This window comes from Mirounga leonina, unplaced genomic scaffold (assembly GCF_011800145.1).
Source record: "Mirounga leonina isolate KUSES-001 unplaced genomic scaffold, KU_Mleo_1.0 Mir_197, whole genome shotgun sequence".
In the NCBI taxonomy this organism is placed as follows: Eukaryota; Metazoa; Chordata; class Mammalia; order Carnivora; family Phocidae; genus Mirounga; species Mirounga leonina.
The window spans coordinates 14,750,191-14,771,415 of record NW_023270494.1 but is presented as its reverse complement, the minus strand read 5'-3'; the positions used below and the strand labels follow the sequence as shown (position 1 = coordinate 14,771,415).

General features: G+C 46.0%; 1 protein-coding gene across 3 annotated transcripts in view; it reads left to right on the top strand.

Moving 5' to 3' along the window:
• MAP3K3 (mitogen-activated protein kinase kinase kinase 3) overlaps window positions 1-21,225 on the top strand; it is a 64,568-nt gene that overhangs the window by 35,269 nt on the left and 8,074 nt on the right. For all 3 annotated transcript variants that reach the window (XM_035026309.1, XM_035026310.1, XM_035026311.1), the window contains 3 exons: window positions 9,181-9,301; window positions 16,332-16,465; window positions 19,695-19,768. In XM_035026309.1, the coding sequence (XP_034882200.1) occupies window positions 9,181-9,301; window positions 16,332-16,465; window positions 19,695-19,768 (329 nt within the window). The remainder of the gene's footprint in view (window positions 1-9,180; window positions 9,302-16,331; window positions 16,466-19,694; window positions 19,769-21,225) is intronic.

Below are 21,225 nucleotides of genomic sequence, written 5' to 3'. Positions count from 1 at the left end.
GGCTCTATGCTCAGCAGGGAGTCTTCTTGGGATTCCCTCTCTCCCTCTGCCCCCCCTTCTCTCTTTCTAAAAAAAATGAAGCAAGCACGTAAGTGCAGCCCAGCCCACTGTGTCAATGGCCAGGAAGCACTTTGCATGTGATTTCACTGCGAAGTCAAATCATCCATGTTAAAGTTGCAACTAAAGGTTACTTGGCTTGTGGCATGGGATGAAGGAAAACCTATATGATAAAAGAGAAAGTCCTTTTTCTCTATATTTATGTTATTTCAATTTGATTTGGACCCCAACGAGAGAGATTCGATGAGGGTGGAGATGCTGATTAGCAAAGGCTGCCAAGAATTTGAGACTATCATGTAAACCTCTTACAACTCCTCAGCAACCATGCCTGTGTCTTGTGACACATGTAGGAAACAAACTTTTCCTTCTTTTCAATGGAAAAGAGGCCATGGAATGGAGGGCCTCTTGTAATTTACCAGCTGCTGCCTTACCAAATGGCAGGCAATAGACAGGGCCCGCCAGAAGTGAGGAATTAACCCTTATGTAGCTACTTCTCCTAAAAGGTCTCTGAAGGCCTACGTTTCACAAGAATGATTGCAATCTGGGTCTGTCTTCTTCTTCTTTTTTTTTTTTTTAAGATTTTATTTATTTGAGAGAGAGTGAGCACAAGTGAGGGGCACAGGCAGAGAGAGAGGGAGAAGGAGACTCCCCACTGAGCAGAGAGCCCGATGTGGGCTCAATCCCAGGACCCCAAGATCATGACCTGAGCTGAAGGCAGACGCTTAACCAACTGAGCCACTCAGGCGCCCCCTGGGTCTGTCTTGTAATCACCAATTCCTGCACCAGTTTTCTTGAGATGCATGTTCTTTAAGGTTTCTCGGCACTCTTTCTTTTCCTTGTGCTTGAAAACAGCCAGCTGTGGACAGCTGACATTGCTGCATGAGGACAGTGAACACACCATACTAGGAGAGAGTTTAGATGGAATGGTGCTCACGTTGGCCATTTATTTTTTTATTTATTTAAAGATTTTATTATTATTATTATTATTATTATTATTATTTGAGACAGAAAAGAGAGAGCATGAGCATGGGGGAGGAGCAAATGGAGACGGAGAAGCAGACTCTGGCTGAGCAGGGAGCCAGATGCGGGGCTCTACCCCAGAATCCTGGGATCATGACCTGAGCCGAAGGCAGATGCTTAACCAACTGAGCGACCCAGGCACCCCCTGACCATTTATTTTTAAAGAGACATATTGGGATCGGGCTGTCCTGATTAGAGGGAGGCACAGGAGAATGCAGTTAGGAGGCCTTAGAATAAAGAAGACATTTTCTAATATTACAGAAGTGTCGTTATGATTGAGGATTGGTCTTCTCTGTCCAGATGTGACTTTTTTCTGGATATGTTTTGGGAAGTATTCTGAAATAAAATATATACCTTATTATTTTATTTCTCTCTTCAAGTTACTCATCTGCTCCTTATAGTCCTTCTTTATTGCCTATTGTAGAGGATTTAAATGCAGCCTAGCATCCAGGGTTTATCACCAACTACCCTTCTTTCCAACTCCTCAGTCTCATCTTTCCACATTCTTCAGCATACTCCCCCCATTTTGCAGTTCTTCCTTATTGCTCTTTACAATGGCTAGCACCCTGTTTTTAGGATCTAGCTTGACTTACCTGCTACAGTGTCTTCAGTGTTTTTGACTGAGGCCACCTTGATTATTCCCTGTTCCTTTAGTCATTGGTTATAATGTGCACACTATTAGTTTATAGATTGCTTAGTAATTGCCCTCTAGTTGTTGCGTATTTGTAAGTTTTACCCCAAAAGATTATTAAGCTCCTCAAGAGCAGGAGCTGTGACTCATTGTTTTGGGACCCTTCCCCACCCATCTCTTAAGAAAACACAGTGAATGCTTCTTGATTATTAGGCAAAAGTCAAGCAGGGATCATATTCAGCAAACCCCTTCTATACAGAAGCAGCTAGAATTGGGGTTTGGTGTAATGACGTAATTGCTTGACTGGGAGCTAGCACCCTTGATTGTGATCCCTCCATTCCCTTGATGAGAAGGTATAGACAAGTGGTTCTTTACATCCACTTACCCATCCTTTTTTTTTTTTTTTTTTTTAAGATTTTATTTATGGCGCCTGGGTGGCTCAGTTGGTTAAGCGACTGCCTTCGGCTCAGGTCATGATCCTGGAGTCCCGGGATCGAGTCCCGCATCGGGCTCCCTGCTCGGCGGGGAGCCTGCTTCTCCCTCTGACCCTTCCCCCTCTCATGTGCTCTCTCTCTCTCTCATTCTCTCTGTCGCAAATAAATAAATTCTCCCTTTAAAAAAAAAAAAAAAAGATTTTATTTATTTATCTGAGAGAGAGAATGGGAGACAGAGAGCATGAGAGGGGGAGGGTCAGAGGGAGAAGTAGACTCCCCGCTGAGCAGGGAGCCCGATGTGGGACTCGATCCCGGGACTCCAGAATCATGACCTGAGCCGAAGGCAGTTGCTTAACCAACTGAGCCACCCAGGCACCCTCCACTTAACCCATCCTTTAAGGGGTGCACATGGCTGCAGATACTGCTGCAACATCTAAGCTGTTTGAAAGATGACCATCTGACCTCTGATGCCCATGACAGTGCATTAGATGTTGCATAAAATAAATGCCATATTGATGCCTCTCTAAGGACTTATATTTTTAAAAATTACTGTAATGTCAGTATAACTTTTTTTTTTTAAAGATTTTATTTATTCATGAGAGACAGAGAGAGAGAGGCAGAGGGAGAAGCAGGCTCCCCGCTGAGCAGGGAGCCCAACACAGGACTCAATCCCAGGACCCCGGGATCATGACCTGAGCCGAAGGCAGATGCTTAACCATCTGAGCCACCCAGGTGCCCAGTATAACTTTTTATAAAGTTTTAAAAAGAGAATTATTGGGGCATCTGGGTGGCTCAGTTGGTTAAGCATCCGACTCTTGGTTTTGGCTCAGGCGTGATCTCAGGGTTGTGAGATCGAGCCCTGCTTCGGGCTCTGCGCTCATTAGGGAGTCTCCTTGGGACTCTCTCTCCCTCTCCCTCTGCCCCTCCCCATCACTCTCTCTCTCTCAATTAAATAAATAAATCTTTAAAAAAGAATTATCCTATGTAATCATATCACTGTAACACATTGATTGATTGATATTTACCTGTGCCCCTGCAGTTTTTGGCCATATGTATACATACTTTAAATGTTGTCATGGTAGTCATAGAATTTTCTTTTTCTTTCTTTCTTTTTTTTTTAAAGATTTTATTTATTTATTTCAGAGAGAGAGAATGAGAGACAGAGCAGGAGAGGGAGGAGGGTCAGAGGGAGGAGAAGCAGACTCCCCGCCGAGCAGGGAGCCCGATGCGGGACTCGATCCCGGGACTCCAGGATCATGACCTGAGCCGAAGGCAGACGCTTAACCATCTGAGCCACCCAGGCGCCCCAGTCATAGAATTTTCTTATTTATTTTTTCACTTAACATTGTCATGCACATTTTCCTATGTTAGTGTGCAATCTTTGTAATTATAATTTATAAAGATGCATAATTTCCTAGAGTAGATATACCATAATTTAATTAAATAGCCATTTTTGTTACTGTCAGGTCACTTAAGCTGCTCCAACTTTTTGCATTTATAAAGATTTACATTTAAGACTAGCAGTGGTAATGGTGATGATGAAACCTTTCCTTGGGAATTTCCTCAGCTACACTTCAGGCTTCTTTTTTTATATAAAAAGATTTTATTTATTTGGGGGGGAGAGCATGGGGGGGCGCCAAGGGAGAAGCAGATTCCCCACTGAGCAGGGGGCCCAACGTGGGGCTCAATCCCAGGACCCTGGGATTGTGACCTCAGCCGAGGGCAGACACTTAACCAACTGAGCCACCCAGGCGCCCCACTTCAGGCTTCTTAGTAAACAAAAGTATCATGATCCAGACTTGCTGTGTGCTCAAGAATCCCACCTTCAGAACAGTGCTTCTCTAACCCTCTGTGATGAAATACTAGTTTTATTCTTTTAATTTCCGGTCTGCTATGGACCAATTCTTTTTAAAACACAAAAACTGAAAAATGAAATGGAAAAATGAGGGACATACAAAATACAAGATTACAGTTCTTATTGCTAGAGTTGATAGAAAGTCACTCTGCCAAATTGCCATAAAGCTCTGTAAAGAGTTATTTTCCTTATCTGTATTACCTTCTTGAGGATTGTTAGGCCACTGGTTGTTGCTGGGTCCCAGCCACACAGAGTTCTGTACTTGAGTGCGCTGCTCCCGGATACCACAGCACCTGCTTCATCTCCAGCTGATCACTGGCAGCCACTGAGTTTCTCTACTGAGTTTCTTCCATTTTTAGCAATCTATTGCCTCATCCACCTTTTGTTATACCTTCACTTCCCTTCTTATTCCTGTTTTTAAATGTGTGGTCTCTTTCTTCTCTTTGAATTCCTTTTCTACTGATCCTTCTATGACAGATTCTAATCTTTCCTCTGTCTTTACCCCTCACCAGGGTATATGTCATACCCCTCCTACCTCACCTGGCCACGGCCATGTCTTAGGCTTCAATATTGTTCTTACCTGAGAACTCTTGGAGTTTGGTTATCACAGAGCCTCCCTTTAGTCTGAAGAGCCTCTCTCTAGTCTTGCTTTCGCCTGCCATTTTAAGAGACTTCATCATCTCCTTCAGTAGTTTTGCTGCCTTAGGCATGTGCCTTGGACCATCAACTCTTAGTTTATTCCTATTACAGACTTCTCTAAGTATGTGTGCATTTAACTGTTAGTTTATCTTTCCGCTCTTGACCTTCTTATAACTTCCTAGACCCAGATTTTCCACTATGTTAAAATCATCTCAAGCCTTCATTCTTTTGTCACTTATATCTGAATATGATAAAAACTAAATACCCAGCCACCTTAAACTGAATATGGCATTTTGTTCTGTTAGCTCAGATTCTCCCTAACAAAAGTAAACTTCTAATCTTCTCATCCAAATGTTGCCCTTCCCAAATATTCCACCAATGAGTTTGATGCTATCTTGTCTACTATTTAAGTTCAAAATATCAAGGATATTCTAAAGAGTAATTAATTCTTTTCAGTCTTACTAAAATAATGGGGCAAGTGCAGGAAGATAGGACCAAAGTTGTTGAGTACAATAGCTTCAGTCTGGCCCCTGTTTAAACATAACACCTTACACCTTTTGTCTCTCATTTGATTCTTGCAACTTTGAGAGGTCCAGGGTAGGCATCTGTTCTCACCAGTCTACACCTGGGGAAACCAAGACTTAGGGTCACTTGCCCATGGTGAAGCAGTCAGTGGTGACAGAGCTGGTCTGAAGTCCAGACGTTCTGACTTGTAGTTCAGTACCTATTAGTTACCTTCCTGGAAAGGGGTCTTAGAATTATTGTAGTCCTTGGAAGACCTCCCACAGGTTCCTCCACAGTTTATCAGAAGCAGAACAGAAAGTATAACGTTGCCCATGGGGAGAAGTTGTGAGATGTTGTGTCATTCTCTTTCCCACAGCTCAGAGGGTAACTGAGCTAGAAAAAATCCAAGGGAAGATGACATTTTCAAGGGGTTAGGGTCACTTTTATATGTGAGTAGCCAAAAAAGCCTGGGACTCTTTAGTCCGGAAAGGCACCCTAAGCTGTATATATACAATCAAAGTCTAGGAAGCACTGGAGAGTGTGGATAATGAAAACATTTAGTCACCTTATCTCAATTTGGATGAACCCTTTAGATACTGGGGGTTATCTTAGAAGAAGAAAACAACTGTCGTAACTATTATAGTCTTCTGTGCAAAGTCTCTTGGTGCCATCCTTGAAGCAAAAGACTGGTGAGATCCACGGGGCCGTTTCTCACCTTGCGTTCCCATGAACCAAACTGAGGCGCGCACGCACACGCACACACACACACACACACACACACACACACACACCCCTTTACTCCCTGCAGAGTTGAATCCACTTGTTCATTTTGTCTCGTACCACCAAATCTTTTATAAAGATAATCTGAGTCCACTCTTGTGACCACTTTTTCTGCTGATCTCCTAGCTTCCAGTCACTGCAATCTTTATGGACATGGTTCCCTGGTAACTTTTCATGTTGTTTTTGTCAGCCACACACACTGCTACCTACAGAGTCCTTTGGTGAGGTTTACATTGAGTAGTCAAATGCCACCTTCTGTTTGCTATCTTTAGAACATTCTGCTGGCCATGCTTTATACTTTTGGGCTCTCCTTTCACTCCACTATAGTCCCCTTTTGTTTTTCTTAGCTCCACCTTCCTCCTTCCTCTCCCACTTGTAAGTTGTGTTCAAAGTTCCCTGAATCCTTGCATGAACCTCATTTTTGTTTACCATGCCATTCTCTTTTATCCCATTAAATCAGGGTTTTCAGACTTGACTGAATATTACAAACACTTGGGGAGATTTAAAAAATACCAGTTCTTGGGCCCCATCCCCAGAGATTCTGTTGTAGGTGGTGTGAGATGTCTGAAGCCCCATCGGCAGCTCTCATGGGTGGCCAGGGTTGAGAGCCGTGACCTTAAATTGAAGTATGACTCTCCTCCTAAGACCTTGCTGCTCAAAGTGTGGTCCATGGACCAGCAGCATCAGCACACCTGGAAGCTTGTTAGAAATGCAGATTCTCAGGGCACCTGGATGGCTTGCTCAGTCGGTAGAGCGTGTGACTCCTGGTCTTGGGGTTGTATGTTCAAGCCCCACATTGGGTGTAGAGATGGCCTTAAAAATAAAATCTTAGGGGCACCTGGGTGGCTCAGTCAGTTAAGTGTCTGCCTTCGGCTCAAGCCATGATCCTGGGGTCCTGGGATTGAGCCCCGTATTGGGCTCCCTGCTCAGTGGGGAGTCTGCTTCTCCCTCTCCCTCTGCTGCTCCCCTTGCTTGTGCTTTCCCTCTCTCTCCTGCTCTCTGTCAAATAAATAAATAAAATCTTAAAAAAAAAAAAAAAAAGAAATGCAGATTCTCGACCCCATCCCAGACCTACTGAGTCAGAATCTGTGCTTTAACCAAGGCCCCAGGTGGTTTGTGCACATTAAGGTGTAAGAAGCCCTGCTTTGAAACCTCCACTGATTCCCTTCCTCTGTTTTCCAACCTGTTGCCATAACTTCAGCCTTTTCTTCTACAAAGTGATGCTCATGCTGGCTGTGGAACCTACTTTCCTGTCTCAGCATTTAGAGTTTAAAATTGAGTTTAGAGCGTATGTTCTTTGGTACATTTCAAATTCATGTTGCCTAGATTTGTGGAATTCTCACTATGTGTAAGGCCCTGTGTGCAAGCAGGTGTCCTCAGGGGCTCATCATGTGGCTCTTCTCTTTCCAATTGCAGGGCTGTGGCCTTTCCTTGCCCTTCACTGGCCTGCGTCCCCAGTATGTGGCTTTGACTGTTTTTTCCTTTCTGACTCTCAGCAGAGAGCTATTGCACATCGGAGGCTTCAGCAAGAACATTCCACTTCCCCTTGGTTCTGACTTCCCGTTAGAGCAAGACAGTTTGTAAAGACAGCCTGCATGCGATAAAGTCTGGCGTGGAGATACCAGAGGAGGCTGCTTGGCAGCTGAATTCACTCCTGAGAGCGGGAAGCTTTTTTCCTGGAGGACAGGATATAGTTTGTTTAGGTTGGACTTTTTTTTCTTATGTGAGGTAGAAGAGCTAGAGAAGCAAGTCGAAACTTTGCCCCAAGTTATTTAGCACTCCTGACCTCCCATTCCCTCTCTGTAGTGTTCCACGTGCTTATAATCATATCCCGACATCACTTGCTCACTGCCCACCTTTGGTTTTCAGCTTTCTCAGTGCAAGGGACCCCTTTGTTGCTTTGATTTTTTTCTGGGGCTCACTTGGTGGTTTGTCTGGAACAGTGCAAAAGTGAGGGTGCATGTGGTAAGGTTGCTAACCCCGTTCTGAGGTCCTTGATCTCTGGCAGAATGGTACCTAATGATAGCCTTTCCCAAATGAACACAACCCTGAGGTAATTTCACATGTAAACCCTGATGATAGTAAGGAACTGAGATTTTGTCTTAATTTGGGGGGAGTGATTGTAGTTGGGGTAGAAGCAGCACATCGAGCTACTTTTAGAAATATGTTTATCAACCAGAATTCTCTTGGGCAGGGAGGTTGCTGTCATTCTCTATTCTGACCCCCTGCTCAGCAGGTGATCTCACTGCTGAAATAATTTCCTATTTTTCCCAAGCTCTCTGGAGAATTTTATTTTATTTTATTTTTAAGATTTTATTTATTTATTTGACAGAGAGAGACACAGCAAGAGAGGGAACACAAGCAGGGGGAGCGGGAGAGGGAGAAGCAGGCTTCCCGCTGAGCAGGGAGCCCGATGCGGGGCTCGATCCCAGGACACTGGGATCATGACCTGAGCTGAAGGCAGACACTTAACGACTGAGCCACCCAGGCGCCCCTCTCTGGAGAATTTTATGAGAGGGTATTTACAACTTACTTTTCTGTTTGACATATTATTATAGGAAAACCTGCTATTCCTCCATGCCCGAGTCATCACCTCTTAAACTGGGACAGGGGGTCTCAGTGCTCCAATATCAATGAAGCTGTAAAACTACCATGAGGAAATAGTGGTTTGCCAAGACAGATGGAGGAGTGAGCTTTGGGGGAACGCTGGGTACCTCGTGTATTGAAAGTGTGAAGGCCAGGGGCGCCTGGATGGCTGAGTCAGCTAAGCTTCTGCCTTCGGCTCAGGTCATGATCCCAGGGACCTGGGATCTAGTCCCGTGTTGGGCTCCCTGCTCAGCTGGGGGGTCTGCTTCTCCCTCTTCCTCTACCCCTCCTCCCTGCTTGTGTTCTCTCTCTCTCAAATAAATAAATATTTTAAAAAAAAAGAGAGAGAGAGAGGGGCACCTGGGTGGCTCAGTCGTTAAGCGTCTGCCTTCGGCTCAGGTCGTGATCCTGGGGTCCTGGGATCGAGCCCCGCATCGGGCTCCCTGCTCCGCGGGAAGCCTGCTTCTCCCTCTCCCACTCCCCCTACTTGTGTTCCCTCTCTCGCTGTCTCTCTGTCAAATAAATAAATAAAATCTTTAAAAAAAAAAGAGAGAGAGAGAAAGAAAAAAAGCGTGAAGGCAGCTAAGAGCATGAAGAGTCTTAGGGAAGGGCACGTGGGCCTTTCTTGGCCTGCCTGCCTAAAGATAGCTCAGTCTTTACCTCTTATCTTACAGACCAGTCCCTCTCCCCATTCCGGGGTGTCCAGGCAGGTGCGGATCAAAGCTTCCCAGTCTGCCGGAGATATCAATACCATCTACCAGCCCCCTGAGCCCAGAAGCAGGCACCTCTCTGTCAGTGAGTATTTCACCCCTTTTTCCTCTCTCATCTAATTTACCTGCCCATGTTTTTTAAAAATTAAGTATTTATTAATTTAAAAGCCATTGTCAAACATTTATAGGCTATTACTCTGTGCAAAATAATCCTCTATGCCTTTATTTGGGGGGAAGGGATAGAGAAATGCCTGGGATGGTGTCCTGACTCTCAGGGAGCTTACAATGTAACAATGTGATGGCATGACCAAGTTCCTTTTTAAACATGTCTGAAAAAGTGATCTCCTCAAACATCTGCTTGAAGAACTCCAGCAACAAATAGTCCACTCTCATTTTTGACCATTGTTTCACCAAAGAACTGAGGACTAAGTTGTCTGGGAAGGACAGGAGACTGTTGACATAGGATATATTGATTGGCTAAGTAGGAAGAAAACTATGTAGCTGCCCCAGGCCTCCCCAGGAAAGAAATCGAAGTCAGGTCTGTGCATTATACCAGATAACCCAGCATTGCTCTGGATCCCATTTCCCAGAGTCTGAGGAGAAAGCCCATGTCCTGAATTGTGGAATTTGTATCAAGAGGGAAACCTGGCCTTATCAAACATTTGTGTTGAACCTACTACCCTAATGTTGCTGAGACCCCTGCTGCTGCTAGGAAGACAAGTTCTATACACACAGGTAGAGTTGCATCAAACTGAACTGCTCTCTGAAGATCTTGAGCTGAGCTTGGGGAGTTCTGAACGTCAGTGCTGCCACAGAGCCTGTCTGAGTGATAAGCCTCCTGAGAGGGTAGCAGGAAGAATGTGTTACTCAGGCACTGACTTTGCCTTACTGAGTAATTTTTGGAACTTGAGCAAACACTGGTAGTAAGTGTAGCCCAGCTGAAGGTCTGTATAGGAGTTTCATATTTCTCTAACATTGTGCATAATTGGTGGCTATGTTTTCAATAAGCTGATAGAGGAGAGAGAGCCAACACCCCGGCGAGGAGGCCCTATCCGAACATCTCTGGCCCTGGAATCCAGGTGCCCTGAAGCCTAGCAGACTCTGCCAGCTTCGCCTCTGTCCCAGAGCCCTCAGAGATACTGGGAGGAGGGCAGCATTGTTCATTTGCACAAGAAGCAGTGAGGATCGACATGGGGCAGTGATTGGGCCTGCTCCTAACCTAGAGCCTGTGATTTGTGTGTAGGGGCAGTGGCCAAATGCTGGGCCATTGTTGTGAGGAGCCATATATGGAATTTCCTTGTCTGAGAATGCTGAGGAATAGGATTTCTATGAAGTAGTTCCTGTGTATCTAGAGAATGGCCAACACAGCCTCCTAGCACACGTAGATCCTGGGTTCCGTCGTTCAGCAAGCAGTATGTACCAACCATTGAGCTGGGATGAGGGCTACAATGGAGGCGTGTATAATAGGGGCTACAGTGGAGGGCAGGGTGAGGTGGGAGGAGGCAATCACCAACTCGTCCCAGGACTTTGGAGAAGCCCTTCCACAGAAGAGGAAACATCAGAGCTGCCACACGAAGGAAAGATTTACTGAGCAGAGAGAGATTCCAGGCACAGGAGAGGGCATCTGCCAGACAGCCTCACAAAAGAAGGTGGGGGGTTCAGAGAACCCCGAGTGGTGTAGAGTGTGACGGACATGACGGAAGAAGTGGGTGGAGCCTGCCAGCCTTTCCCTAGAGGCGAGAAATGGCAGAGGTTATTTCTAACTGGAACGGCTTGGCACATGCCTTCTGTGGAGGAGCTGTGTGAACTGGATCTTTCCATAGGTAAGGATGAGGGGAGAGGGCTTTTTGACTGTTTTTCTGTGGAGATCTCACTTGTCCTTCAGACTGGCTGATATATTTGGAGGAGAATAAAGATGAGACAGGATGCCTGGGCCACCTCTAAGAAGCCTGAACTGCCCTTGGGCTTGTTTGGTAGGCAGTGGGAAGTCATTGAAAATGTTGGTCCCTCATGCCCATCTCTATTACAATGCTCATCACATAATCTTACTATCTTTTTTCTCTCCCTGTCAGACTGCATTGTTGTTCATTCATTTATTCCCTTAAGATTTAATTGGCCAAGTATCAGCTGTGTGCCAGCAACAGGGGAAGCAAAAAAAGACCTGGCTCCCGCCCCTGTGGCTCTTACAGCTGCGTGCAAAGACAAACACTTGTCACGATGAGATTAATGTGTAATTTATAGGCTGTGACTGAAAGGTGTATGGTGCTGTGAGCATGTGTAACAGAGGGATGCATCCTGGTTTTGGGGCCAGAAAAGCCTTAGCCTGTGACCCGGCACGTGAATGATGCAAAGGGGAAGCAAGGAAGAGAGTGCCAGGCAGGGAGAGCTGCACGTGTGGGGGCTGGGGGCCGGATGGCTGAGGGAGTATGGTGTGATTGAGACAGAAAGAAGCCCTGAGGCTGGAGAGCCGAGAATAGCAGGGCAGAGGAACGGGCTGAGGCCGGGGAAGGAGGCAGAGCCTTGTGGTCATGATGAAGATCTTGATTCTTAATGTTGAAAGCAGTGAAAGTCCACTTTCTGGTTTTTAAAGTGAAGAGGAATAGGTGTACAACATACTCAGATTTGTGTTTTGAAAAGATTGCTGTAGCTACAGTGTGGAGAACAGATTGCAGGGGAGCAAGAACGGACCAAGGGGGGAACCATGTTAGGCTAATGTAGTTTGGTACAGGAGAAGAAGACAGAAGTTTGGATTAGGCTAGTGACAGTAGTGGAGGAGGAAGGCACAGGTGGATTTGAGACATTTAGAAGATAAAGGCCAACAGAACATGGTGTTGTTTGGTTTTCAGAGTGTGGTCCGGGGACTTGGGGTGGGGGGGTCCCTGAGATCCTTTCAGGAGGTCTGTGATTTGCCTTTTTACTCCATTCTCTCATGAGGATGAATGGAGCTTTCCAGAGGTTACCTGCCTGAGGTGAAGTCATTGCTCTGATGGCTGTGGAGTGTGTGCTTGTGTATCATTGTGTTCTCCAAACGTTTGAGCTTTAATTTCTAATACAGTGAATATCAATTGATATAACCCACTTAATAAAAGCTCTTCAGTGTTCTTGATTTTTAAAGTATAAAAGAGTTCTAAGAGGTTTAAGAACTACTGTGGTATTGGATTGACTTCGTAAGTGTTGAAAGAGCAGGAGATAAGTTACTGGTTTATGGATCTGGATGAATGGCACCGCCTGCCACTAAGACAGGAATGAGAGACGAGAGCCTGGTTTCCTGTGCTGAGAAGAGGCAGACCTGATGTTGTACACAGGTTGAATGGGAGGTGCCTTTGAGACAGCTAAGAGGAGCTATCAAATGGACAGGTAGATATACAGGACTCCAGCTCAAAGGGGAGAAAATCAGGACTAGAAAAAAATACTAGAAATTGTCCAGTTGAAGCCATGGGTCCAGATGAGAGGTCCTAGGCAGAGACTGCAGAGTAAGAAGAGGCCGAGGGCTGAGCCTCAGGTCCCAGACACTTAGTGGCCAATTAGGGGAGGATGAACCTGCAAAGGACACAGGAAAGGAGTGATCAGAGAAATAGGAGGGGGTGAGAGGAGACCTGACACGGTACCAGCCAGGTTGGAAAGAGTAAGAGACACAACTTGTCGTTTTCATCCACAAATGTCTAAGTACTTGCTTTGCTGGTACAGTGTGAGGCCTTCTGGAAGTAGAAGGAAACAGGAAGAGGGGAGAGTCAGGGTTTAAGTATCAGGCGCGAGGAGAAGTCCTTGCAGTAGAAACAGGGTCAAAAGAGAAGCCTTAGAGATTCAACCCCCAACCAGCAGGAGCAAGGGGGCTTTGCCCTCCTCCCCTACCAACATGAAGGAACCTGTGAGTATTTAGTGAGAGACGGCAACATGCGGGTCATTCAGCCCCCACGGCACCATCTTCAGTGATGGGGAAGTGCAAGGTAGCCCGATCCGTGCTGTTTCTTTGAACTTCTTCCTTATATTGAATTGAAAATCTGCCTTCCCTCGCTTTACCCAGTGACTCTGGTACTGCTCTCTTGAGCAACACAGATACATAGATAACATCTTTCGTATGACAGGTTTTCAACTGTTTGAAACCAGCGGTCATGTTTGCTTTTTGTTTTCCCCATCATAATATACATACCTTGAATTTTAATTTTTTTCAAGCCAATTAGTCTGTTAAATTAGCTCATGCTAAAAAACAAAGACAAGCAGCAAACAAAAACAACAACTAGGTAATGAGTTAACCCAAAAGAAAGACCCCTGTGGGGAGATCTTCAGACAAGGCAGATGGAATTTCCCTACATGACGATGCCCTTTCTTATATCTTTGCCTGTAGAAATTCTGCCCACCTTTGAAGCCGAGCTCAAGCACCGTTTTTCCATAATACCTTGGGTGGTGCCCTTAAGCCACGCAGCCAAGCCTCAAATGCAGGACTTGTCCCTGCCACATTCTGACTCCGTTGGGTCTAATGCATCTCGTTAAGTGCCTTTGCCTCTGTTCCTACTCTGTCTCACTCCTTGTCTTGCCACTGCAATCCTCCACAGTGAGGCAAGCCAGATTGCAGCCCCTAAGGAATGGGAAGCAGGGGAGTGGAGGTAATCAGTTCTTTCAAGGAGTTTGGCTGTGAAAGAAAAACAGAGGTCGGTTGGTGGTTTACAGGAGAGGCAAAAAGTAAGGTCAAGACTGTAAGCTAGGGGTCTGAGCATGCTCACGAAGAAGGGAGGCACAACACCAGCTGAAAAGGGGATTGAGGGAGGTGCCAGGGGGATGTGGGGAAGCCAACTCCTGCTGCACGGAACGTGGGGAGTGCAGGTGGAAGGTGCCTAATGCCTTGGCAAGGGGGAGAACAAGGTGACTTGCAGGGAGCCCTGGGCCGCCGCTGGGTGGAGAGAGCTGTGCGCAGTGCCGACCTCCTGTCCTGGTGCAGTTAGAGGGGCGGAGGCCGCCATCACACAGGTCAGCTTCCTTCACGTCCGCAGGGTTTTTCTCCTTGCCGTAAATTCTTCTGTGATGCTGGATGAGACCAGGAACTATTTAGTAGTGGTGGCAACTTCAAAATCAAATGGGAATTTTGAAAGCGGAAACATCTAGGATGTTCTCAGGATCTCGTGGGATGAAATGTTGAGAAGCTCTGTTCTGCACAGCCTGGTCCAGTGTGAACACACTGAAAAATACTGGTTAAGATTTCCCATTGAGGAAGAAAGAAAGAGTCGATTCCTCCCCCAATCTCATCTGTCCAGCAAGAGACAGCAGCGTTTAGAGAAAAAATAGTTGATGGCCAAAACAGCTATCTCTTTGTACTTGCAATGACCTGCACATTAACACTGACCCCAAACCCTAGAACTCCCTGCGGAGGGAACTTCCTGACTGCATCAGCTTCCTGACCGGAGTCTCCTATGAGAAGGGCTAGAATCTGAGAGCCAGTCTTCCAGCTCTGGGTGAGAGTTTTGCTCGGACTTTGCACTATGGGTTAAGGAGCTAGCAGAGAGCTGGCATGCCCTGGAGGAGTACAGCCAGTCAGCAGCTTAAAGCCCGGGCTTTCTCCTTGTGTGTAGAACACCTTCATGCAGAGCTGTGGGCACTCTGAACACAGGACGACTACTTTGCTTTGTTGCTTCAGCTGCTGCTGACGGGGCCCCTTGGCACAAATGGCCTCGTGAGAATAGAGCAAGGTCCGTCTGGAATGCCAGGGAAGGACATCCCAGCGAGTTTGCCATCCCCACCAGGCCTACCTTCCAAGGCCTAGAATGAGTTGTCTTGCATAGTACTGTGGTTTGTGCTGTCTAGCTCACTGCTGTGTCTGTTGGCAAATAATGGGTGCATCAGTGAGTCTTGCGGTCCAGTATCCTGTCCTGTTAAGGTCCCTGTCTCATTTGTTCTCGACGGCTGTTGTGTGTCTCACTAGCCCCCAATTTCTGAATTGAAGATAAAAACAAAACTGAAAATGCTCTGGAGCAGTTCTGCCAACTCCTGGTTTTTCCATTTGCTTCCTCTGATAGCCATTGGTTTGGGGAGACTTCCCTTTCCTGCCCCAAGCTGTGGGCCTGTGCACAATAGCCCCTGGCCCATTGCCCATCAGATAACAAGGCTGGCTCTCTGCAGGCAGCAATGTGTATTGGAAAAAGTGAAAGTCTCTGGCTGGAAATAAAAGCTCAGAAAACCTTTGCTATTTTCCCCCAGCCCCTCCTGGGTCTGTAGTGCTGGCCTCATGTGAGCCAGTCCCATCTTACCTGTAAAACCAGGGGAGAGTTGAGTGGCAGCTGGTAAAGGAGAGAATGGGTGTCCAGAGCCTTGGATATTTTACCCCAAGGAGGCTTCACCTAGATACTCCATTTGACAGACTGAGAGCAGTTTATCCTGTCCGGGGATAGTTTGGATCGCTGGGACTTCATCAATAAGTAAGTTTTTCTTTCCTCTCTAATAAGTCCCTTAGAGGAGACATTTTTGGTTCATTGTAGGTCAAATGTGTAATACCTTTTCACTCCGGAGTATATTGGTCAGGGTTCAGGTGCACAGAGTAGAATCCTCTCTAACTAGATTCGGGAAGAAGAGATTTAGTGCTCATCCTGACTTATAAAGTGATTGGAGAGAGAAACAGATTCTAGGTTAAGACACCACAGAGCTCCTCCCTCTTCTGTAACCAGGATGGGACCAGACTCAGAAGCACAGTGCCTCTCTGCTCTGGTCCGCACCACTACATAGGGATGACTGCTTCTGTGTCTTGACATCGGGAAAGCGGGAGGCCCGGTGTGGGGCCTTGGGTAATTCCACAGCGGAAAAACCGGGGCTTCTACGACTGTGCCCAGCAGCAGCAGGAAGCCATCTAAACCTCGCACAAGTGCATCTGACTGGCTGCACCCAGGAATAATAGCTTTTAGCTGATTAACATCTGAAGTATAGGAAGGCATACTAGAAGGGTAGAATGGATCTTGAGTCTAACCCATTGTATCTGCCACATAGGGTGAAGGAAACAAAGGGAGTTCTGCTGAGTTCCTACCTGGTACCAGCCTCTGCAGCAGATGTTTGGTCTGACCTGGTCCCCTGTCTGCTGCTCTCAGCCACACATTCTGGGCTCTGTTGTAAAAGGTCTTGTTTCTGTGTTCTAGGCTCCCAGAACCCTGGCCGAAGCTCACCTCCCCCTGGCTACGTGCCTGAGCGGCAGCAACGCATTGCCCGGCAGGGGTCCTACACCAGCATCAACAGCGAGGGGGAGTTCATCCCAGAGACCAGTGAGCAGTGTGTGAGTACAGGCTTGGGGTGTGCCTCGGAGTGTGTCAGACCAAGGTTATAATGGGGCTTCTCAGGGGGCGTGGTGCAGAGCTGAAGGATTTGAACCCCATCCACTAGCTTCTTGTAAGCCAGGCCTGCCCCAATATGGATTATTCCTTTTTAGGGGCCAAATATTAATTCCTGCCATGAACAGTGTGTAAACTACCCAGGCTCCTTGGTGTTGGATGAGCATTTGACACATTTTTCCTCTGCTGTGCTCCTCTCACGGGTCTCCCTGCAGAACACCACTCTGCTATTTGAATGCTTCCCTACAGCCTCCTGTGGTATCAGCGGAATTTAACATATGACCAATCCTGAACTGACAGATTTTGTTTTTCATCAGCCATATTTTAGTTTTGCTGTTTCTTGATGAAAGGTAGGGGGTGTACCATATCCAAATTACACTGTAGAAATGGTTACTTTGTGTGAGCTATATTAGTTATCTGTTGCTACACAACAAATTACCACAAACTTAGCCGTTTAAAAACAGCATACATTTATTATTTTACAATTTCCCTGGGTAAGGAACCTAGGCATGATTTAACAGGGCCCTCCATTCGGGGTTACACAAGGCTACAGTCGAGTGTCAGCCAGGCTGCATTCCTTTCTGGAACTTGGGGTTCCCCTCTGAGTTTATGTGGTTGTTGGCAGTGATTATAGCACTGTGGTCCCTGTTTTCTTGCTGTCTGTTGGCCAGGGGCCACTCTGAGCTCCTAGAAGCCACATGGCTTTCAGCTTCTTGCCACATGGCTCTCTCACAACATGGCAGCTTCTTCAAGGCCAGAGGAGAATCTCTTGCTTCAGTCTGTAAAGATGGAGTCGTAAAATGTAGCATCATCATGGGGATGAATGTGCCACCTTCTTTGCCGTAGTCTGTTGACTAGAAACAAGTTACAAGTTCTACCCATACTTTAGGGGAGGGGTTTATACAAAACTGTGACTCATTGTGGGGGCCACCTTAGAGTATGCCCACCACAATGGCTCACCCATTTTAATAGGTAACTTTTTTAACTAGTGACTCACTTGATGAGAATGGCATTTTGGCTTAGTGAACTCAGCAAGAGTGAGATCTCTGGCTTCATTCTGAAGTCTTTTCAGTGAGCTTGCTTTGATTACATAAGAGAAAGATCCGCTCTTAGAAATTTTTAGGATTTGGTCTGGGAAGGGGAAGTTTCTTAAGAGCAAAGCATCCATTAGAAGGGCCAGTACCACCACATGAGGGATTTTACAGAAAACTGATCCTTGTAACTTTTCTTTCTCCTAAAACTGATTCTTAAAACTTTTCTTTCCTGGTGATAGCTAATCTGTATAAAGCATTATCCAAACTACATAGACTGTGAGAAGGCCTCTACACTGCTTCTCATTTCTGTAACTCCTGCTTTCCAGATAAATTTATGTTTAGAACAATGACCTGGGGTGATTTTAGTTAAGGATTCCCTTCTTGGGTATTTTACTGACCATCCTTTCTGTTTCCTCTAACCAGAGCACTTCTGGCCATCAGCTGTGTTAGAGGTGACTTGGATGTAAAATCTCAGAGATCGCAAATGAGTTCATTGCCTTTGGTCTCTGTCCTTCCCCATGGCCTTATGTCCTGGTCCTTTTACATCTTTGCTTTACCTGCCTACCCCTGGAAGGTATGGGAGTACTGGATTCCTAGTGAGGACAGACTTTTAGAAAGAGGCCAAAGAAGGAATGCCTAAGTCCTTCCCCTTAGCTGAAGTGAATTGTTCCTGGTAACCAGCCATTCAAGATAAATCCACTGTTAACAGAGACCAAAACAGTGTACTATATATAGTGAAAGAATATTCAACTGGGACTTTCTTGAAAAGTGAAACTAAGATAGGTTTATTTGTTTTTTCTTTCATCAGATTAAGGTAATAGTAGCATCTGTTTGCTAATTTTTAGAATGAACAAAAGTATGATTCATGTTAATTTTTTTGGCTTAATTTTTCTTTTTTTTTTTTTAAAGATTTTATTTATTTATTTGACAGAGCGAGAGAGAGCGAGAGAGGGAACACAAGCAGGGGGAGTGGGAGAAGGAGAAGCAGGCTTCCCGCTGAGCAGGGAGCCCGATGCGGGGCTCGATCCCCGGACCCTGGGATCATGACCTGAGCCGAAGGCAGATGCTTAACGACTGAGCCACCCAGGCGCCCCTTGGCTTAATTTTTCTAACAAAAATTTTGCTGACACAATGTAACCTCCTTTACTTCCCCTTTGACGGGTGCGACACTCTTATAAAGAGGGCCCTTTTTTACAGAGGGCTTCCCGAGATTCAGTGGATTTTCCAGAGGCCTCTCTTGAACCTTTGGTGTTCTTCCTCCTTCATCATGCCTGTCGTGTTATTTTATTTGTCCTTTCTTCTTCTGTTAACTGGTCTCGCTTTAAAATTATGGGCAAGATGGACCCTAGTATTAAGTAGGAAGGGATAATTTGAGTTGGAAACTAATTTTATGAAAGTTGTTAGTGAGTTTTCATAATTCTGGTTCCTGCTTCCCTCTGTAGTGTTTAACTTTGGATCTTAGACAATGAATACTCTGATAGGGGCTAACCTCCATAGGCAAAATGAAGGGAGATTAGTTGGAAAAAAAGCTAATCTGAAGGCTCTTTGTTACTGCATTTGACTAAGGGCTAGAGAAACATTTTAACTTACGTAGATACTTATGCCTCCATATGAGAACCAGGAATTAGGACATTTTTCATCTGTATCAGCTGCATAATACTAGTTTCATGACTTGAAACAATTCTCCTAACCTTCTTAGACCTGCTGTGGTTTATCTGTGGAACAAGAGCAATACTTGTCTCCGTAAGTTTTAAATTATGGAGTGTAAACAGAAGCATACAGTCCCACCCGTGCCATGCAAGCCTCCACAGGGTAGTACCAGCTTCAGTGCCAGGCCCCCAGCGTTCGTGAGCCAATTAAAATGCCAACAAGAGAAGCAGCGTCTCTGCTCTGCTGTCCTGGCAGAGCTCCTTGGCATGCCAGCCAGGTGTTTTTCTCCCTCCTGGAACGCTGCCTTTCAAACTACGGGGGAAAACGGTACCTTCCTAACCATTCTTCCCACTGCACAAGCAGAGAAAGGGCACTTTCATATTTTGACAAAAAGGACCATTTGCTGGCCTTGGCTGGGCCATAAAGCCCTGAGTCAGCTGGCTGGGGTTGGGACTGGGGCTGGGGTTTTATTGTATGACTTGCCTTGCAGATGTTGGATCCCCTGAGCAGTGCTGAAAATTCCTTGTCAGGAAGCTGCCAATCCTTGGACAGGTCAGCAGACAGGTATGGGACTGTGGCTGCTTTGGGGCCTAGTGTGTAGGCATGTTTGGGACTGATGGGCTGAGGAAACAGAATTAGCTAGTATGTCTCTGATCTAGACGGTGGTCTACAGGCCCAAGGTTAAAACATCATGCTTCTGGGAAAGAAACCTCTTTCTGGGATTCTTATTAGCCCTCTCCTTAATTTTTCAAATACCATGAGAATTTTATGTTTGTATAGTTAGGTGAATGTAATAGTAGTTCATAATAGCAAGTCACATGTGTTAAATGCTTGCTCTGTTATCCCAAGCACTTTACATGTTTTGAGTTTCCATATAATACACGCTGCTCTTGTGCTCTTGGCCTTACTGCTGTGATCTGGCCTGAGAAGTAGTGAACCCTCAGTGTTTTGGGGAAAAAATTGAATTATTACTTGTGGGTTTACTTTCTTTTTTTTCTCCCAAGTGTTTCTGATGGAGTAAGAAACTGGGATAGAAAAACCAGAAAACAAAATATCCAGACCGCCTAGCTTACCACACTGTCTGCTTCATGTGTAATCTTGTTCTCACACTTTGGGAGGGAAGAAGGCTGTCTTTTACATACAGAATGGTTCTGTGCAGCTGGTTCTCCTGTCAGCAGGGGTATGTTTGGAGTTGGCTTACGGCTGTGGTCAGAGGCTATGGAGCAGGTTTGGGGATTTTTTTTTTTTTTCCCTTTGTGTAACTGATTAATTGTTCACACGGGTACTGGCCAAATTTGTACTACATCTTTCCTAACAGACCTGAAAACTGATGAGCACTGTCTTCCCTCTAGAAGTCATAGAATACAGTCATAGTTACTTTTGGTGCCTAATTCATAGCATCGCTTGGGGCTTAGCTCTTCAACCAGGGGCGCAAGAAGGCCCAGGTAAAAGTGCCAGGACTTGCTGCCACAAACTGAAGGCTCTGCCAGGACAGGGACCGACTCTGGCTTTGGACCATCTCCTAAGCTTTGTGGCCAAGCAGGGGTGGGGAGTGGGGTGGGCAGTAGGACAAGACCACAGAAGATCTAGTAGTTGTGAAGTAGGGGGCAGCCCCCGTGTCATTGCCTTCACCGTTTCTGACCCATGGCCCTCTCAAAAGGCACTCACATGTAAGGTCGAGGACCATTCCGGTGAACTCTAGGAAAGATTGCTGAGCATACCCACTTGATCCTTGGGTTCTGCCTCGGTCCCTCCAATGCCTTGTTTTCATTTCCTTGGGAGTAAAACCCGGTGACCTGCATTTACTCCCTTTACTCCCAGTGACCGGCCTACCTTGAGCACAGGGCTGTCCCCTCCTCCTTAAGGGATTTGGAGCCCAGCTCCATCAAACAGAAGTCAAGTAGCTTCCCTCAATCTCTCCGCTCCTCAGTTCCCCTAGCTCTAAAATGGGATGGTGGCGCTTAGTCCGAAAGGAAGATGCTTGGTGTTGCTGCTGTTTTTATTACTGCCCTGGGCAAGGG